The 23,457-nt window shown below is 39.4% G+C and overlaps 1 protein-coding gene across 1 annotated transcript in view; it reads left to right on the top strand.

The window, feature by feature from the left end:
- kcnq1.2 (potassium voltage-gated channel, KQT-like subfamily, member 1.2) overlaps nt 1-23,457 on the top strand; it is a 182,448-nt gene that overhangs the window by 11,625 nt on the left and 147,366 nt on the right. Inside the window, exons 4-12 of the mRNA XM_080862223.1 lie at nt 9,524-9,614; nt 13,280-13,406; nt 13,589-13,667; nt 13,754-13,850; nt 16,535-16,675; nt 18,839-18,949; nt 19,264-19,359; nt 20,492-20,614; nt 22,315-22,480. Of these exons, the coding sequence (XP_080718349.1) occupies nt 9,524-9,614; nt 13,280-13,406; nt 13,589-13,667; nt 13,754-13,850; nt 16,535-16,675; nt 18,839-18,949; nt 19,264-19,359; nt 20,492-20,614; nt 22,315-22,480 (1,031 nt within the window). The remainder of the gene's footprint in view (nt 1-9,523; nt 9,615-13,279; nt 13,407-13,588; nt 13,668-13,753; nt 13,851-16,534; nt 16,676-18,838; nt 18,950-19,263; nt 19,360-20,491; nt 20,615-22,314; nt 22,481-23,457) is intronic.

The following is a 23,457-nucleotide window of genomic DNA, read 5'->3' as shown; positions in this document are numbered from 1 at the left end:
GACACCTTGAAACAATCTAAATACAACCTCGGATAAAATACAAAACAACCAAGTCAAAATGCTGTGTTGTATTTCTGTCAGTGTCTTTTTCCGTCTTTGTTATCATTTGTAGTTTCACTCTTCTTGTTTCTGAGTTTAGTGTTTGTCTTTTGGTTATTTCCTGTTTTACTGTGAAAGCCAGCTTTCTGTTGTGTTTCCTTTTCCTTTTTAGTTTTTCCTCCTGTGTGATCGCCATCCTCGCTCTTACTGATTTCACCTGTATTCTTCTGCCTTTTTAGGTTAAATAGTCCACTGTGTAGTCCTGTGTTCCTCTTTTAGGCTGTCCCCTGCATTTTCACTTCAATATTGACTCTTGAGCCCATGTTATAGGTGGACACCTGATTGGTTCATGGATTTAGGAAATATGGACATTTAAAGAGAAACTTTAGTCTGGAAATTGGGTTACATTTTCATAAGTTTGCCAATCATTCATAATGATCATAACAGCATAATTAGTGTTTACATTTGGAAACTTATTTGGGAGTTTAAAACATTACAGCAAACAAAATTAGAGTATAACCTAAACTACCTGTTTAAATATCAGTTTTTACAAATTGATCTCTTGTTTGAACTTTTACTCAGGGTGTCATTGTAAAAAAGAGGGCGTTTCTCTTTTAATTCTAACGTTTCTGGTCCTCATCAGTTCTTAAAATGAGGTACATGCAACCTTGGATTAACAAGTAGATGACATATTACACCATGTCATTTTTTATTTTACAAAAACTAAGCAAAATACAGAAGCCTTGTGTGTGGAAAACTAAATATGACAGGATTAAGTGGGTAAGTTGGTTGCCAGGGTAAGAGTTTACCAGGTGCTGCTAATCAAATGCACTTGATTAACTGATCATCAGAAAGTATGACCACTTTTAAAAACAACAAGAGCAACGTCTCACTCTGCATGTCTCAGTTAGCATGTTAAATGTTAAAGTTCATGACAGTGCAAGGAGAAAAACTTGAACTTGGAGCTTGTTTGGAAGGGTTGCCAGGAGAAAGCCTTTTTTCTCTCAGAGAAGACATGGCAGCATGGCTTAGGTTTGCAAAGATGGATGTGAATAAACCACAAAACTTCTGGAACACACGAGACCAAAGTTGAGATGTCTGGTCTTTAATGCACAGCACCACGTTTGGAGAAAACCAAACACAGCCTGAAGATACTGAAAACCGAGGGCTAAACTTTAAGTTACCACCAAGTCCCCATCGTGCTCCATAATACAAGCCTCAGATCTCTGGCTTCCTGTTGGTGCATGGAGCAGCCTAAAGAAAAACATGGCTGACTCTAGTTAGTCCTCTCAGAGTGAGTCGATGTCTAAAAGGCTTAGTTATAATCACTTCAGGTATTGTTTGTTGTTTGTTGAAAAGTGTTTTTGGATTGCCATTATCAGCTTTGCATGTAAACATCTAATCTTTGTCCTGATTATGAAATTGTATTTCCTTTGTGCTTTTGTTTGTTTGTTTTTTGTGCTACTCGTGGCCCTGTAGAGTTATGAAAGAACATGCTAGTTAGAATAAAAACGTTACCTGAGTCGCTTTGATTAGCATATTAATGTCTGTGTGAAGCCTGGCTGTTTTGAACTTATGTTTGGTGATGTGTTTGATGGCGGAGATAAGCTGCTTTGATGAGTAGCAAAGAGAGCCCTTTTAGGTTTCAAAGAGTTGTTGGCCACACAAAACTCCTGCTTAGTTTTTTGATTGTGAGGGCAGTAGCGAGTGTGTGGCTGCAGATAAAGGGGGTTGGGAGGTAGTTCTGGTTTGGTGTAATTATTCAACGTAACAAAACACCTGTTATTGAAAAGGGTCCCAGCTGATGACCCAAGTGTGGCACAAAACAAATCTAGGCAGGTAGTCCTCATTACTGCATTTATCTCCTGCACTATAGAGAGCTTTTTTTATGTACTCGTGTCTTAGATTTTTTTTTTTTTTTAGTTGCAGTTTTGTAGGGTTCAAGACTGTAATAGATAGACACTTGAACTGGCCATTGCTTCCTAGCAGAGAAGAGACACAAACCAAATGCAGCTCAACTTAAGCAAATACAAGGCTAATATTTGGCTTGTTGATTAAGCTGGCTTTTCCTTTTGCATGGACACTCAGAAGAAATGCAAATGTTTAGACGTAGGTTAGATTTTGGTCGGCACAGAACTGGGGATAGTTTTATACTCAGTTGGCTTCACATCAGCCAGTAATTTTAACCATTTGTGCTTCACAAACACCAGTATTTGCATGATACTCCAGCCCCCATCATGTACACTTTCTACAGAGGCACCATCGAGAGCATCCTGTCGAGCTGCATCACTGTGTGGTTTGGAGCCTGCAATGCGTCCTGCCATAGATCCCTCCAACGCATAGTGAGAGCTGCAGAGAGGATCATTGGTGTCTCTCTCCCCTCCCTCCAGAACATTTACAGCACCCGTCTCACTAAAAAAGCCCTTTGCATAGCGGCTGATCCCACGCACCCAATGCAAAGCTTCTTCAAGCTGCTGCCGTCAGGGAGGAGACTGCGGAGTCTCCAGGCCAGGACCAGCAGACTGAAGGACAGCTTCATCCATCAGGCTGTCAGGAAGCTAAACTCCCTCCTGATTCTGCCCCCCTCTCCCCTCTTCTCCACCACGGTCTCACTGAACTCTGTCACACACACACACTCACTCTCTGACGCACTCACTGGCCTGCTCCAGTCACTTTGTGGAGCATTGGACTGCTTAAGCATTGGACCTCATAAGACTCTGTTGTTACACTATCTCTTACCGTACACTACTAAATCCCCATTTGCACTATTTGCCTATTTTGCACCACTATGCCTTCTTACTTGAATATTGTATATTGTATATTGCATAGCTTTTTTTTGTTATACGTAAAATTGTATTGTATTTATTTAAATTTTTACTTTTTAATTATTTTATTTGCATTTTTCTAATCACTAGGGTTTGAGAGTAACGCAATTTCTATTCTGTGTATGTCCTGTACATGTGGCAGAATTGACAAATAAAGTTGACTTGACTTGACTTGACTTGATAATCATCATTATGTAATACTGAACAAGCTTTCTGCCACCTGTCAACTTAAACTGGACGTGCTGAACTGTGGTGATGAACCTGATGGTTGAACAAAGGAAACTGAATAACCTGCAGTGATTTACAAGCAAATTTCCCACTCAAAGGGTTTTTAGACATAACTTAGTAGGCCGTACTTTTTGTCTGTTTACAGTGTAAAGTGTGTTTCTGTGCTCACATTATTTCATAGACGTGAAGATGTTCTGTTCTCATTCGTTATCAGTGTTTAGGTGATGCTTCCTGAGCTTATACTGCCGTAGGTTTGATGCTGATTGAGCAGAGGGTTTGGCCTGGCTTTATGCTGTACTTATTTTAGAGAAGCTGGATGGATCTGCTGTCAATAATGCTAAATCACTAAAGCCCCAGCTGTTTTGTTTTAATCAGATCCCAGGGTTTTTGGCCCGCCTAAATAAGGTTGGCTGGGTATGAGTGACCGAGTCCTGTCCTGCAAACACCTCTGTGGGTGGGTTACTGCAGAAAACAATGAAATGTGACATGAGGAAAATCACTATCTGGCTGTAGTCATGGTCAAAGCACATTAACGTAAGACACTGGACACACTGCAGACTACTTAGTATATCATCAAACATTTGTGCTCACACAATCTGATATTGTCCTAATATTTTTGTTTATTTTTTTAGACTTGCATGTGTAGTAAATATATCATAAGAAATAAAATTTGTTAGGCTCTGTGTTTTTTGTGATCAATTACAAAACTCTTGATCATTTAAAAACACATTTTGATTTATTTTAAGCAGTGGAATGCTGGAAAATATAACGATTTTACTTATATGATTTTTGAGTTTTCCTTTCTGTTTAAATAATCTGCATTGATTAGATATGACTGCAGCCATATGCTGGATGTTACCACCACTGATACAGTGTGTGTACATATATATATATATATATATATATATATATATATATATATATATATATATATATATATATATATATATATATGTATGTATGTATGTATGTATGTATGTATGTATGTATGTATGTATGTATGTATGTATGTATGTATGTATGTATGTATGTATGTATGTATGTATGTATGTATATACGTATGTATATACATACATACATACATACATACATACATACATACATACATACATACATACATACATACATACATACATACATATATATATATATATATATATATATATATATATATATATATATATATATATATATATATATATATATATATATATATATATATATATATACACACACACACACACACACACACACACACACACACACACACACACACACACACACACACACACACACACACAGTGATATTACATTGCACTGTTATCCCTACAAAGCAAACCAAATATAATCTAATGCGCTAAAGGAAAACATGGATTACATGGCCTCGTCAATGACCTACATGACTATTACATCAACATCCTGACAGTATCATATTTATGCTCATCCTAATAATATGATCCGTTCTCAACAAACAGGAAACGGACATTTGGCTTCACCTGCTCTCTTCTTAACCTGCATCTCTGTCTGATCTTTGCTTTCCCAAAAGTCTGGCATTACTACTGTTTGGATCCCTGGGAACAGCATGACACGAACAGTTGTTTCCTGTGACCACTTACTGCACAGCATAGATCAAATAGCTACTAAAATATAGTATAGTAAACAGGGGTTTACCTTATTTGCCTTGTATGCGTGGTCTTTAATTATCTCATTTGGTAATAACTTAAATCGATCTACCGGCCTATCTATCTGATGTCACAGTTTAATTTAGTGTAAAATGCACCCACTGAATTTGAATAGTTAACGTAAAGTAACATAATAATTTAATCCCATATTTAGGAAATAATTTTATAATAATAATAATAATAATAGAAATATTAGATAAATAAAACCAGCAAAGAAAAATGCAATTTTAAATGGCAGTAAAATGTTAGTTAAAGAGAAAACTTTCTTGTATGTGCCCTGGTGACTTCACAGGAAGTTGAGCCTGCTTATATTTTGTATACAGCCTCTGAGTTGGTCTTTTGTTGCCTAGGTGATGGATCGATCGATAGATCTTTGGTTGTCAGGTCTTGAGGTGGAGGCAACTCCTACTACGCCACTTCCCTAAAGCCTCAATGAGACTTCTGTATTTCTGCTGCTGTCCACTCCTGTTGCATGCCACTATAGCAGTATCATCAGAATATTTTTGTATGTGGTAAGATTTTATTTCAAAATAAGATTGTATTTCAAATCCGATGTGTAGAGTGATTGTGTCATATGCTACCAGATTTGGTTGCGAACTGCGGAGAGTCAATAGATGTTTTCACCTGCGGTCTCAGGTGGGCCAAGACTAACCTATCCAGCACCTTGAATTTGGAAAGTGTCAGCTTCTTTGGTACATGAGCCAGCAGGATGTTTTCTTACAACATCTTCTCACAGACAGCTGGCTTACACAGGTCCTCAGAACTTTAGGTCTGATGTCATCAGGGCTGGCAGCCTTGTACTTTCATAGTTTCTCCAGGTGTCTCCTGTCCACTGGAGTTGGTGAGGTGTAGTTAGGTCTGAAGATTATTGGAGTTGTGTGGAAACAAGGGGTGTATGGTGGTGGCAGAGGTCTGTGAACTAAAACTGCTGAAGAAATAGTTGACCTCATGTAATCTCTCAAGGCTGCCCACTGGTTGTTTGTCTGTCTTTTAAAACCCAGTGGTTTTCCTCATACTACTCCAAACATCTCTCATGCTGTTCTCCTCCAGTGTAGCCTTTAGCATCTTCCTGTAAGAGGCCTTCTATTTCTTAAGCTTCACGCTCAAGGCTTAGTTCTTTTTATTGAGAAGTGTTTCAAGTCACTTGTGAACCAGGGCTTGTTTTTCAAAACCCAACATACAGTCATGGTCAGTATTGTGATGTATCCACAGGACTTGGTTGTTCTGTGATAACAGGCCATCAGACTGTGTCCTCTCCATGTAGTTCATAAAAAACAATCCAGGCTGTAGAGTCAAAGCAGTCCTGTGGTGCCTCCATAGCTAACTTGAACGAGTCCTAACAGCTCAGTCTGTGGGTACAGGGTGGACGTTGAACAAGAGGAACGCATTTTGGTGTCAACAGGACTAGAGTTGGATGAGACTTGCTGAAGGGTGAGAGGTGGCAGTTGCACTTTGTACATTAGCAGTGTTAGCATACAGTGGGTCTAGTACTGCTTTCTCTGGTGGAACCGTTTATATAGTCTGTCTAGTGTAATGTGGTTCAAATCACCAGTAATAACCATAAAAGCATACATACAGTGCTGGGTTAGCATGCATGCTATAGTCAAGCAAGTGATGTTCAGTATCCGGACCACAGAAATGGTCCTTCACAGTAACATCTCCAGGATTAGACTACTTTTCTTTAACCATTCCTCCCTTCATACAGTTCCTCCATCTTTCTTATCGCCGGTCAGACTAAAATCTCTATTCTCCTGAAAAGTTCCAGGAAGGATTGGCTGAAAGCTTAGTTTTCAGTTAGAGTTACAATAAAGTCAAACCTAACCATGGCACAACATGTGACTTTCTGATGCAGGCATCCAAGCAGATAGCACTGTAGAAAATCCGATGTCATCTATTGCCCCACGCTGGCATCCTTTTAAGAAAAGTAAGAGGAAGGAAGAAATGTGTGTGTGTGTGTGTGTGTGTGTGTGTGTGTGTGTGTGTGTGTGTGTGTGTGTGTGTGTGTGTGTGTGTGTGTGTGTGTGTGTGTGTGTGTGTGTGTGTGTGTGTGGTGAGCAGTAATCCCCAGTAATCCCACTGTCCCATCTGGCTTGTGGTCTAAGTGTAACGGGGAATCCTCGTTTACGAGTTGCCCCTTCATCACCCTTTACATTAATGCAATTCTAAGATGTGTCATAATGTGTCAAGTGTTGAGCGCGATCTTTGAAGAAGAGAACACCTTCAAAACAATGTCACAAGGTGTGGCTCGCATGAGGGAGGATTTTTGCTCAGATGGGGGAAGAAAAAATAGATTTGCAGTATAGGGACCTTAGTAAAGTATATACTGCCTTATACTATGTACTGCTGTATATATGGTGCATTTAGATGATTAAAATAACCCTTCCAGCATATGGCGTGTAATCCAGATTGTGGTGCACAAAATCTTAATGCAACCACACACCGCTTAGAAGTGTGTGTTTTTAAGTGAATTTTATGATAAACATTAATAGAGTGTAATGGAAAAGCTCTTATATGTATCAAGGATTATTTCTGGCTGGTAAAAATTCAAACAACCAGCCACACTTTCGGTGCTGGAGGTTCAGTAAAGAAAATGCAAAAAGAATTTTCTGAATGTAATAAATTAATATGTAAATAAATGGGTGAGGAGGTTAAAGGAGGAAATTTTTAGTAACTATAAATTTAGTAAAGACGAGACCCTGCCCCAAGTGGAGGAGTTGAAGTATCTCGGAGTCTTGTTCACGAGTGATGGGAGAAGGGAGCCGGAGATCACCAGACGGATTGGTGCAGCTGCAGTGATGCGGACGCTGTACCGGTCTGTCGTGGTGAAGAGAGAGCTGAGTGTAAAAGCGAAGCTCTCAATTTACCGGTCGACCTACGCCCCTACCCTCACCTATGGCCACGAGCTGTGGGTAGTGACCGAAAGAACGAGATCGCGAATACAAGCGGGGGAAATGAGCTTCCTCCGAAGGGTGGCTGGCCTCTCCCTTAGAGATTATATCTCTCGGCTAGCCTGGGAACGCCTTGGTGTTCCCCCGGATAAGCTGGAGGAGGTGGCTGGGGCGAGGGAGGTTTGGGCTTCTCTGCTTGGACTGCTGCCCCTGCAACCTGGGCCCAGATATGCGGAAGAAAATGGATGGATGGGCCTTTTAGTAGTAGTGTAAAATAAAAAAAACATATTCAAATGGCTTTGAGCGGTGTGTTTGAGGTTATTATTACTTTGTAGTGTTTTAAAGAGTTAAAAACAACAAGTGGTTCATTGAAAAATATTTTTCCATTAATGAGCAAGACTTTTTTTGTTTTTGTTTTGTTTCATTGTATTCCATATTCATTCCCCTTACCTCTGCTTTTTATTCATTACATTTTTTGTCATCTCTCTCTGCTACCCTCTCTCCTCACTCCTGTGGCCTATGGATTGCCTCTCGCTGAGCCTACTTTAGCCAGAGATCTCCTGCTAAACAGGGACCACTTCTTCTCTGCTTTTACCAAGTGCATGTTTGAGCTCTCATTCTAATATTGTAAGGTCTTTCCATCATATTGTAAAGCACCTTGAGATGACTTTTGATATGAGCTGTATAAATAATATTGACCTGATTAGAGGAGAAATCCAGACTTTTATGTGGCTCTTTTACTTTTATTATCCATAAAATGTCACTGAAATGTTGCTCAGTCAAATAAACCAAATTGAATGTGCCAACTTGGGCTTTGTGACGATTTGAAGAAGGGAACTGTTTACTTTTTTTCTGACGAAGATAAAAATCTGCAGGTGAATTGCTCATTGAAATGCTAATCACGAGTTGCGACGCTACCGTTCCTCGCCCTGTTTGACTCCTTTGCTTTCTCCCTTCACTGTCACTTTAACCCCCATCCACCTTTCTCGTCCTCATTTAGTCGTGTGCCTGGTGGATGTTCAGCTCACAGGCCTGTATTTGTAGACGATGTATGTACACGGACAGATGGACTGTCTCGTCGGAATGTTTCACAGTTGCTAGGCAATGTGGAAACATCCTGTCAGCTGTTCATTTAAACAGAGTGACGAAAAACACCTTAAGTGCCTTAAACTTTGTACAGTAACTGGGTGCTGTACAACTTGTTTTGTAACAAAATGTATTTATTGATTGTTGCTATGAATCCATAGATGTCAAGGCAATATATGTAAGCATATTCAGCATTTTTCTGACTGTGTTACAGTTCCCCTTTAGTCATAGTTTTAGATCCTGCTGTCATTTTTATATTTTATTCATAAAAACTTCAAAAATGTGTTATTTTCTACATTTTTACTTTGTAATTCTATCAAATGTTTGCATGCTTTGCATTTTACTTCTGTACAACCAAATGGTAAAATGAACTGGTACTTATAGAGTGCTTTTGTAATCTAACTAAGCAATCATGGCACTTTTTACAAGCCTTATTCTCACGCACGCATTCGTCCAAGCACTTTTTCTGTACCTTAGCACTTTATCTAACGTTTGCACAAGCGCTCACATGATTGGTTGGTAGAGTGGTTGGCTGAATGCTAGATTACCCATTCCTTGTGAGCCACAGCCACCAAATGTGACCAAGTTCTTCAGTCGTGTATTTTTGAAATGCACTAGAAGAAAATGAAATGCAATGAGGAGAAATATATTCAGGTCAGAGTTATACAAAGCCTTAATATATTCACTGTGTTGTTTTACTGCATTGTAACACGATGCTTAGTGATATGTAGTGAGTGGTGGTAATGGACTGGATGTGCTGTGTCTCTCTCTGCAGCTTCGTCATGGTCCTGGTGTGTCTAATCTTCAGTGTGCTGTCCACGATAGAACAATATGCAGACTTTGCCACGGGTACCCTCTTCTGGATGGTGAGTAGTGATGCACCTAAACGAAACCTTTAGCAGTGTTCACCATCAAATGGAAGGCTTATGCCACAACAGCCCTAAAATAACAGTTATGGTAATTACCCAAATCATTTTTGTGATTGTGCAATGGTTCATCAGAAAAACCAGCAAAGCATGTCTGTAATTGTATAATAAATGAGCTGCAGGCTGTTAAATATCTTAGCAACAGATCCGAACCCAGCCCACGAGCACATAGGTGACTGCAGAGGAGAAATCCATACCTTACATTAACCCTCTTGTATACACATACATTATAGTGTTGATCTATAAAACATATTTAAAATATAAACTTGCATTTCTTTTCTTTATCTTTAGCTAGTGTTTGTATATATAATATCTGGCGAGTGGTGTAAAACAAGCAGTACCTTGAGTTGTCCACATGATGGCGATATAAGATTGTAGCTGTGAGAGATTTTAACCGCCATCTTATAGCTCAGTCTGCTATTACGGCACTTAGAAAGAATAATCACTTTCATTTATTGAAAATACCACGAAACACACTCATCATCTTGTACGGCGTTCATCTGAAAGCCCGTGCAGTAACATGTGTCTTTTGAACCTACAGTTAAGACACTTGTTATGTGGAATCATGTGGCTCCACAGAGACTGTATTTGTTGATACATGCTGGTGGATTGCCTTTTTTGTGGCTTATTAGGCTATTAAGGCTGCTAAGTGATGCAATAAATCGGGGGATTACAGCAGGTAGCGAAAATTATTGCTTCTGTTTGGAAACTCTACAAAGAGGCCGGATCATCTGTCTCCTTCTAGCACACTGAACATCGGCGCACACACAGCTACTGCATGCTCACACCCGGTTTGCACATATACAAAGGCTTCACAGATACACAACGCACCACCTCCTGGGTCCTGCTGCAGTCAGAGAACATAGTGGACACTATGTTCTATAAACTTTGAAGACTTACTATCACAGTTATTCATTTATTTTTATCAAGAAGAGACAGATTTTCTTTAAATCTGAGTCTCCCTGTCTCTCAGTCCTTCCCTTCATTCACCTTAAATTTTTTTTGTTTCAATCAAAAAGGAAAAATATATATCTATATTTTTTAAATCTTTTTTTTAAACCCTGTTTGTTTGTGCACCTGGTTGTGCGTTTGTGCATTTGTATGAGTGTATAATGGCTCAGTGCTAATACTGAGATAAGATAAAGCCTTATCTGTTTTCTGTGTCCTTGCATGTGGGTGCACGTGCCAGTGTGTTTGAGGGCGGGTGTGGAGGCAAAGCTCCGACTGGTGTCACGGTGGCACGTACTGGTCGTAGTAACTATACTTAGAAAGTTCAAGGTTAGCTAACATCCGTGAATCACAAGCTGCTTATTCTGGATGGCAGAGGGGACATTAGTCCTTGAGGATATTTGGCCTTCAAAGCAGCTGCCAAAGTAAAGCTGACCAGGCTAAGCAGGAGGCACAGGGGAACGTACACGCTCGGTGATGTTAATGAGCTATTATTGGGCACCATCACTTCCAAATTCCCCCCACCTGACCAAAAACCTCCATGACGTCCCCAGTTTATGGTCAAAGAAAAAGAGGGCCCTCTGGGTCATGGCCTAAATGACATATTCAGGACATTTCTAAAGAATGCAATTGAGATTTAATGAGAGGTTTGGTAAACTAATATATAAACTTTAAATGACACTTGTGGGAGCAGTGGCATCAATTATGCAACTGACGGCAACATGTTATTTGTAGACTGAAAGAACAAACTCAAGAGTAAATCGTTGACATGGTGTCATTTTGTCATGTGGTTATGGTTATTTCAATATTCATGAGCATAGTTTGCAAATTAGAAGAAATAAAAAATCCATTTGATATAATAAACTTATGTATGGCATGTAATAGCTCAGAGAAAGCATTTTCAGTTTGAGCTGATGGGCCCACGAGTGTGTGTTGATATACATAAGCCTCTCGTGCAATGTGAGACGCAACGATGAAGCGATCTAATCACATTTTCATGTGTAATCATACTGTAATTCCCGAGTGGGTCTTTGAATGAGCTTCATCTTTGTCTGGCTTGATGAGATTATCGCTGCACCAATAGGCAGCTGTTTTCAGTAAACACATAGTTGCCAGTTTAGGATTCACGTACAAAATACCCCCAACATCTGGGTGACCTATTTTATGGCATTATTGTGACTAATCCCTTTAAATTTCCCAAATTCATGCGTACCTTTGACTTTCAGATTTTACCTAGCTGTCATAATTACTAAGCTCAATAAACTGGTATTCTGTAGGCTGTTTTGTGTTGGGTGTTAGGTATTATTAAATGACTGAATGAATGTTTAAGACTTGGTTTTCACGATGTCCTGCAACTACTAACTTTGTCGTCCAGCATACACAAATACAGCCTGATCTGCTGTAAAAACTACAAAGCACTGGGGGCATGGAATATAATCTGTTTCTGTCCTAACACAAACAAAAAACTCCTACAGCTTGCTGGAGAAAGTTCAGCTGAAATGGATGTAACAGGCAGACTGGTTAGAGACATCTGAATGCCTGCCCACGTCTCTGATTTGTTTGGTTTCACCGAATGAATGCAGCGAAAGCCAAAAGGTTATTCAGTCTGATTATCAGGCTATGTTATAGAGATTTGCTAGACCATTTCTCCCCGTCTCTGTCAATTATACCTCCTTAGCGGCTTCTTTCTTTGTCTTTAACTCAGTGACAAAAAATGTGCAATTCATGCGGATGAATGAGAAGCGCAGGATTCCCAGGGGCCGGACGACTCAGGCGTAAAAATGAAAGTTGTAAACATATTCGAGTGGCGATAATGAGTAAACAGATAATTTAGAGAAGCGAAAAAAGAAAGACAGAAAAGAGAAAAGGCTTTTGTTTAATATTAGAGCGACACTTCTTCAGCCGAGATAGAGTCTGGCGTGATTGACAGGTCATTGTTTTGAAGTCTTGTGGTGCTGGGTTATTGCAGCAGGGCTCATGGTATTAAGTTTCATACAAGGGGTGGTCAGGGAGCAGCCAGTTTAAGCAACTGAACTCAATGAATTGACCACCCACATCGCCCATAGATCCTGACAGTAAGGTAGCTGAGTATTATGGATACTCGGTGGCCAGGAAAATGATCTCACGTCAGTTGAAGCCGATTCATCTATGACTCCACACTTGCGTGCATGTGTTACGAAACAAGTACACAATGACACAATGCAGATATGCAGGTGCACATGATTGCAACTAATGCTGAAGTTGTTATTTGGTGATTTTTTTTAAAGCTTTCTTACTTAGTGGTTTTTCATCCTGTGGCTTTAATCACTTAGCCATTGACCCTGCCTCATGTATGAGCTGTTATCAGCTGTGTTGTCAACCTCCATCTTTACTCCTGGGTGGCCTCATTTGGTCCTTCTAGACCACCTCTGTGTCTCTCTTCTTCTGTCTCATGCACCTGTCATTACCCACTCATATCAATGCTGTAAATCTTGGTGATTGATTAAAATAGCTTTAATGCTTTTAAATTAGTGGCAATGCATAGCAAAGCATCAGTGATTTAAAAAAACAAAAAGATAACGTATCTACTTCCACATCCTGCATGTGTTTCAAACTTATAGTCTACGTACCAATGGATTAACATAACCCTGAATCCGTGTTTGCATTGTTCTCCGCAGGAGATTGTGTTGGTGCTGTTCTTTGGCACGGAGTATGTGGTCCGGCTGTGGTCGGCAGGCTGCCGCAGCAAATATGCAGGCATCAAAGGACGCCTCCGCTTTATCAGGAAACCCATATCAATCATAGGTGCACCTGGCTTTTTCCTTTGTTCTCATTTAATACAACACATGCCATAAAGTATATTTGTAGATGAACATCTCAGATAATTCCAGCAAGACTTCACTTTTGTATCAAACTGAAAATAATTGTAGCCCTTATTTGGTTGGGGTTTTTTTTTTCTCCTTCTTTTTTATGTGTCTTTCTCACAGATTTAATAGTGGTCATCGCCTCAATCATTGTGCTTGGTGTGGGGTCAAACGGCCAAGTGTTCGCAACATCTGCCATCAGGTAGAGCAGTGATTTTCTTCTGCATTTTAACATGTGCTCATAGCTATAGTGGGATGAAACAGCTGAGATGATGTTGTGTGTTGCAGAGGCATCCGTTTTCTCCAAATCCTGCGTATGCTGCATGTGGACCGTCAGGGAGGAACGTGGAGGCTGCTGGGGTCTGTAGTCTTTATTCATCGACAGGTAAGATAAGAAGAATCCAGCTAAATATATTAGCTCCACAAATCTGCCTGTATGTTATTATTTATTCATTTTAATTGTAATTGTTTAGAATCACTTTAACACATAACGGCTGAAGAACAGAAGATATAACAGTAAATGCATAGGCCTTAAATGTACTTCTACAAAGCAACAGACACGCTAGTTGACGTAGTCACAGTAACATTTACTGCTTATGACAAAAAGTCCAATGCACAGAGGTGCATAAAACAATCAGAGTAAACCTGGCTTTATAAGGAGAAGAACAGAAGTTGTCAAGGTTGGCTGTGCTCTCTTTTTTTCATTCTGCTACACTTGTTTTAGTTCTTTCTCAGGCCGATACACAGTGAAGTCAGATGATGTAATGTTCTCTTCTTAATCCTTCAAGTACACCAAGTTCCTAGGTTGTGGTCAAACCTGACGTTCATACCTCTTTGATGCATAAGAGAAGGGCTTATCGGTGAGGATTGTGTGCAGAGAATCATAAAAATACATTTAAGATGTAGCCAAACTGAGCCTAATGTGATTTGGTGCCATCTCCCTGTTGTCAGATGATCGCCTTATTGAATGATATGCTCTGTTTAGTGGAAACACTTTGTAATGTGAAAAAGCTGATAGGATCTATGCTCAGACTGCTATCTCTGATTTTTGCACTTCATTTAATCATATTTATGAATTTATTTACCATTGTTTTTTTTAGGGGATAGGTTTAAGCTCAAAAAGCTATGGCAAAAACCAGGTACATTTAAATGATCATTTTTGTACATCAAGTACAGATCAGGTTCAGTCCTGTATAGTCACAGGCAACAGTTCCTGGTGAGTTAATTTAAGGTCGTTCGCTGAGCTGAGCACGTATATATAGCCCAGTATAGGTTGTGCTATGGCATGGTACTTGATGGGCTGACTTTTATTAAAAAAAAAAAGCCAAGCTGACAGTTGCAAAAGAAATTAGTCATTATCCAGTCATATTTGAAGGAAAACCATAGCAGTGACGTTTAGACCTGCTGAAAACCAAATACAGTCCCGATCAAAAGTTTAAGAACACTTGAAAGTGCAAAAAAATCACATTTTGCTTGGTTAGATCTTAACAAGGTTCCAAGTAGAGCTTCAACATGCAACAAGAAGAAAAAAGAGTGAGACAAAATGTTATTTTGAGCGCACATTTTATTGAAAACAATGCTTAAATTGAAACAGGCTGTTTTACAGCTGATCAAAAGTTTAGGACCACACCTCCAGAAAGACCTGTACACCCCCTGAAACAGAAATCAAAATTCCAAACATGAACTTGTATATTGACATGGAAATTGTAAATATATAAGTAAAAATATAGCATTCTAACTATTATTTTTTTCTTATACAAAATTCAATCAAGATGAGATAAATTACAAATATCGACTCACTAAAATAATTTTAGCAGGAATAAAACTTAATAAAAGTGAACACCAACATATGCAATTTAAGTTTAATAAAAACTGCTGTAAGATCACAAACAAACAGAATCACATATTCTAGTATTTCTAGTCTGAAGATGTCTATAAATGGGTTAAATTGCTCAGTGGATGATTTATGAGTTTGTGTCAAAATTCGATATAAAATTCATTACTCTTACTATATATAATAGGTCTTTTCTTTTAGAATTAGCACAAATACACTACATGCATCTGGTGCATGTGTAAAAATCGACTTGCCATCACTTGCTAGTTTAAGGTGAACAAGGCATATGATCGCATATGATGCCACCATTTTTTGCCATACATTTCCCTAGTTTCTAGAAATCCAACACAAACAAAACATGTATCTCAACATTTAGAGAAACTTTTGAATAATGTCGCCATCTGTCACATAACCTGATCTTTGGTGATTAATGAGAAGTCCATGTGGTTCTACAACTTCACAATGACTCACAGGGAGGTCAATTTTGATGTTTATTTAAGTCACAAGTTGCTCCTTGGCCAATAAAAGGTTAACTAATACCCCATACATTGTTTGTCATATGTGGTGACTTGGAAGCCTTTAAAATCTGTAACTAATGGGGACACACCTCCACTTCTGGCCGTTGCATAATAATTGAAACATGAATCGTATATATGTACAACTTACCACATATACTTGAGCCACCTATCATGACAGCTTAGTTTTAGGGAGGATTGAATTGAAGATTGTATTTGATCTCTTCAGAGAATGAGGTGCACTATGTACATGATCCACTCTATTATTTCTTTAGCGAAGCCTGTGAGCAGAAAATGGCAATTCCAGTTTGTGCAGAAATTCTCTCATCTCATAGTGAGACGTGAAACTGATCTCTTTATGTATGCCGAAAAGACCCAAAAACTCATTTGGGGTAAACTAGCCTGACATGTTTAGGCTGACTTGCTTATGTCGGCCAGCAGCAGTTCTGTGACTCACTGGTCATTGTGAAACACTGATGTCTTTTGAAAGTGACGGAGCCAGATCGTTAGAATACATTTAATGTGATGCCGTAAAAAAAGCATATCTTAAACCTTTTTGCAGCCCAGAATTTAGCTTTGACACTCACAAGGATCTCCAGCTATATGTGGAGTCAAAACCTGCCTCGAGGCACAATCAGAGTCGAGTTCTGGATACCATGGTAAGTCTTCCATATTAGATTTTCATAGTCTGATCTTTGGTCAAATGTTGTTTTATTTCAGGAGCTGATTACCACCTTGTACATTGGCTTTTTGGGCCTGATCTTTTCCTCCTACTTTGTCTACCTGGCGGAGAAAGATGCTGTAGATGAGGAGGGCAAAACGGGCTTCTCCAGCTACGCCGATGCCCTCTGGTGGGGTGTGGTAAGGCAACTAAAAGAGAAGACAAATACTTTGTACAAAAGAAAGTCCCTCACTGATGCTGGGCATATATCCTTGTGCCCTTTTTTAAATATTGTTCAAAATGCATATATTAGTGGGATCCTTGAATGCCACATGAATTTGCAAATTTCGCTTGCAAATTTAAAAGGCTACAAAACATGCACGTCAAATGAGATTCTTCTCAATAAAGAGCTGAAACCAATTATCTGTACAATGCCCACTCGAGTCCTAGCTGGGAAACGGAGATGGCTGACCACCCTGGGTGGACTTATTATTTCTCCCCCTTGTGTTTTTATTCTCCTCATTGGATAGCATGCATGTGTTGCTGTAACACTTGACACAGAGACAGGTGTGTTTATGTTTTTCGTGCGTGGAGCTGGATTTGCCCATTCTCCTCTGTGTGGAGGCTCAGGTTTCCAGAGCAGTTAATTAAACATTTGAATTGAAAGCGCAGAGTAATGAGAAACCTATGGCAGCCTTGTGCAGGGGATCAGTATGCCACAAAGAGACGGGTAATAAACCATTCACCTCTGGGATCTTTGACTCAAAGAACTTTTAGAGCACCAACATAAAGTGTCAGTTCCCTTAATTAAAACTTTAATTGCGGGATTGCTACCTTTATGTAACGAGGGTTAGAGCGGTCACGCCGCTTCTAACTGCTTCGTGGAAGCGGTTATTTGTGTTGCTTTGTTCACAATGCAAAAAAAGGAGAAAAGAAAAGAATTGCGCTCGAGGATTTGCACCTTTTTTGTGTTCCCGAGACTGTAAACTCGAGTGTAACGATTTCTTTTCTCACCAGTTTAGTAAGCTTTTGCTCAGCTCTTGTGCATGCGTCTGCTGAAATGCGATTGCACTGATTGGAGCTAAGCTCTCGCTCTCACGGAGTATTCCTTCGCTTGGCATGATTTTCACATTCGGATGTGCAGGTGCACGGCGCAGCTGGAGGACAAGCCAATGCCATGATTCATATCCCCTTCTCTACCTCCCTCCCTCACCTTCTCTGTTCTTTGTCTTTTTTTTCAGTTGATGGTTAGGTAATGGGGCTTTTATTCAAAGAGCGACTTTGCCAATCTCACTGGCGATAAAAAGGCAAACTGGCATGTTTGTAGATACAGGAATGGTGCACATGTAGAAATAACTGGGTGTGATCACACATATAGAATGCACACAACCTTTCACGTAAGCCTGTATGAGTGATAGGTCTGGGACCTTTTTGTAGGCACGATGTGGTTCTTGCCCCTAAACCCTACATACTGAATGAAATGGGTGTTTTTGAGCAGACCAGTCCACTCTGATGTCAGGAGGACATTGTTTAGTCATCGGATTTGTGGATGAGGGATTAAATCCCCCACCACTCCACTCACTCCCAACATACACCCACCCTCCCTTCCCACCTCTGCTCCTTCTTCTTTTTCTTTTTTCTTTGGCTCTCAAAGCTCTTTAAAGAATCTCACCTTACATCAGCCTCTTTGTATTAGTGCTCAGCGGCAGCTCACGCGCCGATACCCCGCAGGCACTCACAGTAAGCTAAAGTGTGTACTGAATGTGTCACAATTGGCTCTGCTTTCAGAATGGGTGTACATGCAAATGCAAGAGGTATTTGTTTTTCCTCCTCACCCTAGCAAATTCCTACACTCACTGGGGATTAGTGGTTGGGAATCTTATTCCCTTTGAGGAGCAAGAGCCTCAAATGCCCCAGCCATCGCTGACAGTGGTGGAGCAAATCCAGGTCGGCTGATGAACTTTTTCTTTATCGTCTAATTCCCCTTATAGACTGCAGGGGTAAAGCCTCGAGGGCTCCTCATTGACTGACATTTTCATTACACTGGCAGTTTATTAAAAAAAAAAGAGTGTGATCTTTAATGTTGAAATAGGAATTCAGTACAAATCTACAAAGAAAAAACCCCCAAAGCTATTGAATTAAAAGCGTTGACAGTTATTCTTTAACCCTGACACCTCGAAACACTGTAATTACACTGCATAAGATGTGATATCATTTATTACACTCTTTGTTTCTTGCCTCATCTGTGAAGGGCTTTGGTCACTGTGTGATTTTTATTTTTTTCTTAGAATAGAGCTATCATATGCAAGTGTACGTACACTTTATATATCATAAGAGGCACCTCATCCACTCTTTGTCTTTAGGTCACCGTCACCACAATCGGCTATGGAGACAAAATTCCTCAAACCTGGATAGGAAAGGCCATCGCCTCCTGCTTCAGTGTCTTCGCTATCTCCTTCTTCGCTCTACCTGCTGTAAATAAAGTTTTCAGTTTAATTCATATGAAATCCACGAGTTCAGCTTTAAGGAGATCATTTTTTTAATGTTTCATTTATGCCAAACCTTATTACAACATGTTCGGATCAAGCTTGCTCTTTTTCAGTTTATTCACTCTTGTCTTTGATGTGTCATTGAAGACTATATACTGAGCAAACCTAATGATAAAAAATGTATTATTTATTCTGGGAGATTTTGTATATACTTTCCTTAATTCTACAGTAAAAGTTCACTTTTTCATATTCTTGCAGTCTGGACAGTAAAAAAGTAAAATGTATTTCTCTTTGATCAGGGTATCCTGGGTTCAGGTTTTGCCCTGAAAGTCCAACAGAAGCAGAGGCAGAAACACTTCAATAGACAGATCCCTGCTGCAGTTGCCCTTATCCAGGTAAATCCCGAACTCCCAGTGTTAGAAATGCATTTTTCATTGGTAAAAAACAAAAACAAACAAACACTGGAAAGCACTGAATGTATCAGTGTTTGTGCAGAATATTTGCAGGGTCTTTATCTTACGATATAAAGCATCTTAAGGCGACTGTTGTTATGATGTCATGCTATACAAATAAAATTGAAACTGAATTGAGAATGTTTTGATTACGCTTCTAATAAATCAAGCTTTTCTTTAAGTTGCCTGGGCAACACGTATGCTGACAGGTTATTGCAGGAGCCTGGGTTTGATGCCACATCGGGTTGTTTCCTCCATGTGGTTTCTTTGTTCTCTTTCCCGCCTTTCCTGTTGTAAAAAGAAAAAGGATAAATGCCCCCAGAAGCAATTTTGAAATGATCATATGTTTTATGCTATAAAGCAAAAATTAATTTATATGATTAAAGAATGATAAAATAATCAGTACACATACTCAAGTTTTAATAATCAAATCATTACAAACTGGGTCAGATACAGTAATTTAGTGGAAGACAAATGTCCTCTGTGCCTGGCATAAATAGATGAAATTAAATATACACTCCTTTAAATTTAAGTCCTGATATCATTAATAAAAACAGCATAAAGGAAAGTAACATTGTTCAGTTAAAGCTTATTCACAATAGATGCCAGTTAGCTTCAGTCGAGGCCTTTGCTAGCACTGCAAAGGCCCGCTGGCCTGTCCAGGGTGGAACCTGCCCAACTGGCAGCTGTGGGATGAATCTCCACGAGCCTCTACAGCCAGATTTCTTAAACTGCACAGGACAACAGGCCAGTGGTGGCCTTGGATAAAACTTAGTGAGGCCAACATTACAAACACTAAAAAGTAAAGACTAAACATGTTACAAATAGTGACTGAAGTGACCTTTAAAAAAAAAAAGTGTACATTTTTGCTGAATAGAATAAGGCAAGTATAGCTAATGAAGGATTTATAGCTGAGGTGTTCGCATAACCTTTAAATTAATTTCAGACCATATCATCATAACTATAATGGAGAGTTTTCCATCCACAGGCTGGGGTGTTTTAAATGTAATTCAGTTTTACAGAAATATTTCACTGACCAACGCGTCTGTGGTTTGTCCTGTATTGCCTTTCTTAGACACTGTGGAGGTGCTATGCAGCGGAGAAACCAAACGGCTCTGCAGCTACGTGGAAAATGTACGTCCTGACTCCAGAGGGCGTTGCTGCCGCAGAATCTGACAGAAGGAAACGGAACTTTTCGGTAATCGCTTACCTTTACTGAAGCCAAAGCTGTTGAATAGTTATGTAGATTTTTCCGTTGTGATTGATTTGCTTTTCTCAAAAGGCATTTAAGGCAAGCCTTTAAACGCTAAGCATGTCTTTGTGGGGGGAAAAGGTACCAGTCTTGTGATGTCCTGCTTTGAATCCAGCCTGACCTTTTCCCCCCGCATCTGAATCCTTTTCTTTCTTATCAATTGCGTATTGTGTCTCTTGACTTTGATCTATACAAAACAGGCTGCGAACCCCACCCTGAAAATATCGTGACGGTGTGTTTGATCATTCCCGTGTGGCGTTGTCTGACTTTGGAATTCTGATAAGAATTTTTAAAGTTTCTCAAAAATTAGATTTTTTTTTTTTTTGACATAACAATTTAACCCTTTGAACTCAAAATGCCAGCATATGGACTGTACTTGCTGACAGTGCAGTTGGAAAAAGCCGTTAGACTGCGATACCCTGATTTGCATACGTGTGGCCCACACTCCATTGTCTCCTTGTGTAGTTCACCTTCTGCAACAATATTAGCTATATTGCTCCAAAAGCCGTACAGAATAAAAGGGGAGGCCAAGTTCCCACAAACAAACACACACATGTAAGGACACAATGCGCACAAAACACAAATACACACAGACACACACACAACAGCCCCTTTTCCCCTTAAAGGCCTGACTCCACCAGGATGACTCGAGGCCTTTGTCTCTCCTGGACAAAGACTCAGTCAGTTGAGATGATGTCACCACCGCCTTTCTCGTGGGAGTAAACCTTTGTCTAGTAGAACAACAACAAAAAAATCTTTGTGTAGCATTGAACCCACATGCATTCGGGAGAATGAAGGCTTCTTCCGCTCTTTTCTGTTGCAGCATGTGACTTTCTTCTCTGTCTTTCCTCCCTCTCCCCTTTCTCTCTTTCGAGATCCCTGCTTTTTTTTCTCCATCTCCCTGTTGAGCACATTTTATTTTGCTCTTTTCCTTTTTCATCCCGGCTCTTCCTGTCTCCTCTCTCTGAGAATTTTTACCTTTCTGTTTTTTGTTGTTGTTTTTTCGCTTCCTTGCTAACAGTTTTTTCCCCTCTCACTCTCCTTCCCGTGTCCGTTACTTTAGATTTCTATATCTCAACCCTGCTGTTAGCTGCACATTCTCTTTATGGTTTGTCTTTTTTTCTCTTTAGTCTTTCAACACCCAACAAAGCTTCCCGCTCTCCTAATGACTGCTTCAAACATTTGGATTCAACTGTTGGCTACTTGGGAAATGCCAAATTCTGATGCACTGAGTCCAAATAATTTAGTTTGTATAAAAGGCCATGTCAATAATGTTGATGTGGGTCAGTTGGTCTGTGGAATGGACTTGGGCACCAATTAGGTTCTCACAAACTCACTGACTCACATAAAATATAGCTCTTCACTCAACTGTGATTAAACAGGTATCACTTATCTCGTTTGTACCCAAGAATCAGTACCCAAGAAGGAATTAATTAGGGCAATGATGCATAACAACAATGGCTTAAATATAAGGCTGTGTTGATGACATTATTTCCGTGGCATTATTTTGGTCCATTGTCGAAAAAGCATTTCAGCATACAGCGTGAACCACATGTCAAAACTGTTGCAATTCTTTAAATACTTTTTAGAAATGCAGTTACCATTGTTTCTTTCTCATTTCCTGCTTGTTCTCTTCTGTCCGTCAGAAAAAGTTGAACAAGAGGAGAACGAAGTGCCGAGGAAATGGTTCTATGGGTGGTGGTTCAGAGAGAGCTGTGTCGATCCCCCAGATCACCTATGATCACATTGATGACTCTGAGGAGAAGAAGGATGTCTCGTTTTTCCGTGAAGAGCCAAGGGGAACTGTGGAAGGTAATATACTTAGAGGACCACGTGTCTTGTGTTACTGTAATGTGCACTGACAAATTGAATTCATTTCAAATAGACATCACGGGTTATTGTCACTCCCTAATTTTTGATGTGTTAAATTTGATCTTCACTCTGTGCAGCAAGGTTTTTCTAAGAAAAATGGCTAACCTCTGTAAAATGCCTTTCTTCCAAGAAATCGGTCTAAAATCTGTGAGCTAGCCAAGATAACACGTGAAGACTCAGCGCCTCGTTTTGATTACTCTTTGATCAGACTGTCTCAGTTTTGGATCTCTTAACAGGGGAATTTTTGTTTTAAGCCTAACACCTCAGACTGCTGTTCTGAGAAGGTGTTTAGAAGAATTGCATTTAATATCTTGTGAAGCCATATTTGCTCCGCAGCCAACTTGGAATAAAGTTGAGTCATGCAGAGAACATTTGATAATGTGGATAAATACAATAATAAAGCTCTCCTTAATGCAATTTTGTTTGATGAAATGATGCGTGCTGAGAATTGCAAAGTGATTTCAGGACTTTCAAGTGGCCAAAATAACACCATGAAGACTGTTATTATTTATGATACTTATGGTAGTTTAGAGCTATTAACTGTTGGAATGGTCCAGCTTATTTTGAATAGCTGTGATAATAAATATTGTAAATAAAATGTTGCATGCAAATGAATGCAATCTGATATTGCCATGTTGCTGTTGCTCCTATGCTATCATAATGATGTTAATTCAGGGTCAGCATTACAACTAGCCAGTGATGTTGTCTGAGCGTTTAGATAACATTTAATTAACAGGTAGCCAAGAAGTTATCTAATGCTTTTATAAACAAGAAAACTAATATGAGTAACCTAAATTTCACCAACAGCAAACATAACTTGATAATATATTTATTATATTGTATAAATTAATAAATAAAACACTTAAAATGTTTACTATTTCTTCCAGAAATTAGACTTACTGGCTGGCCACAAAATT

This window comes from Rhamphochromis sp. 'chilingali', assembly GCF_963969265.1.
Source record: "Rhamphochromis sp. 'chilingali' genome assembly, chromosome: 2".
Lineage (NCBI taxonomy): Eukaryota > Metazoa > Chordata > Actinopteri > Cichliformes > Cichlidae > Rhamphochromis > Rhamphochromis sp. 'chilingali'.
This window is presented reverse-complemented; position numbering and strand designations above follow the sequence as displayed.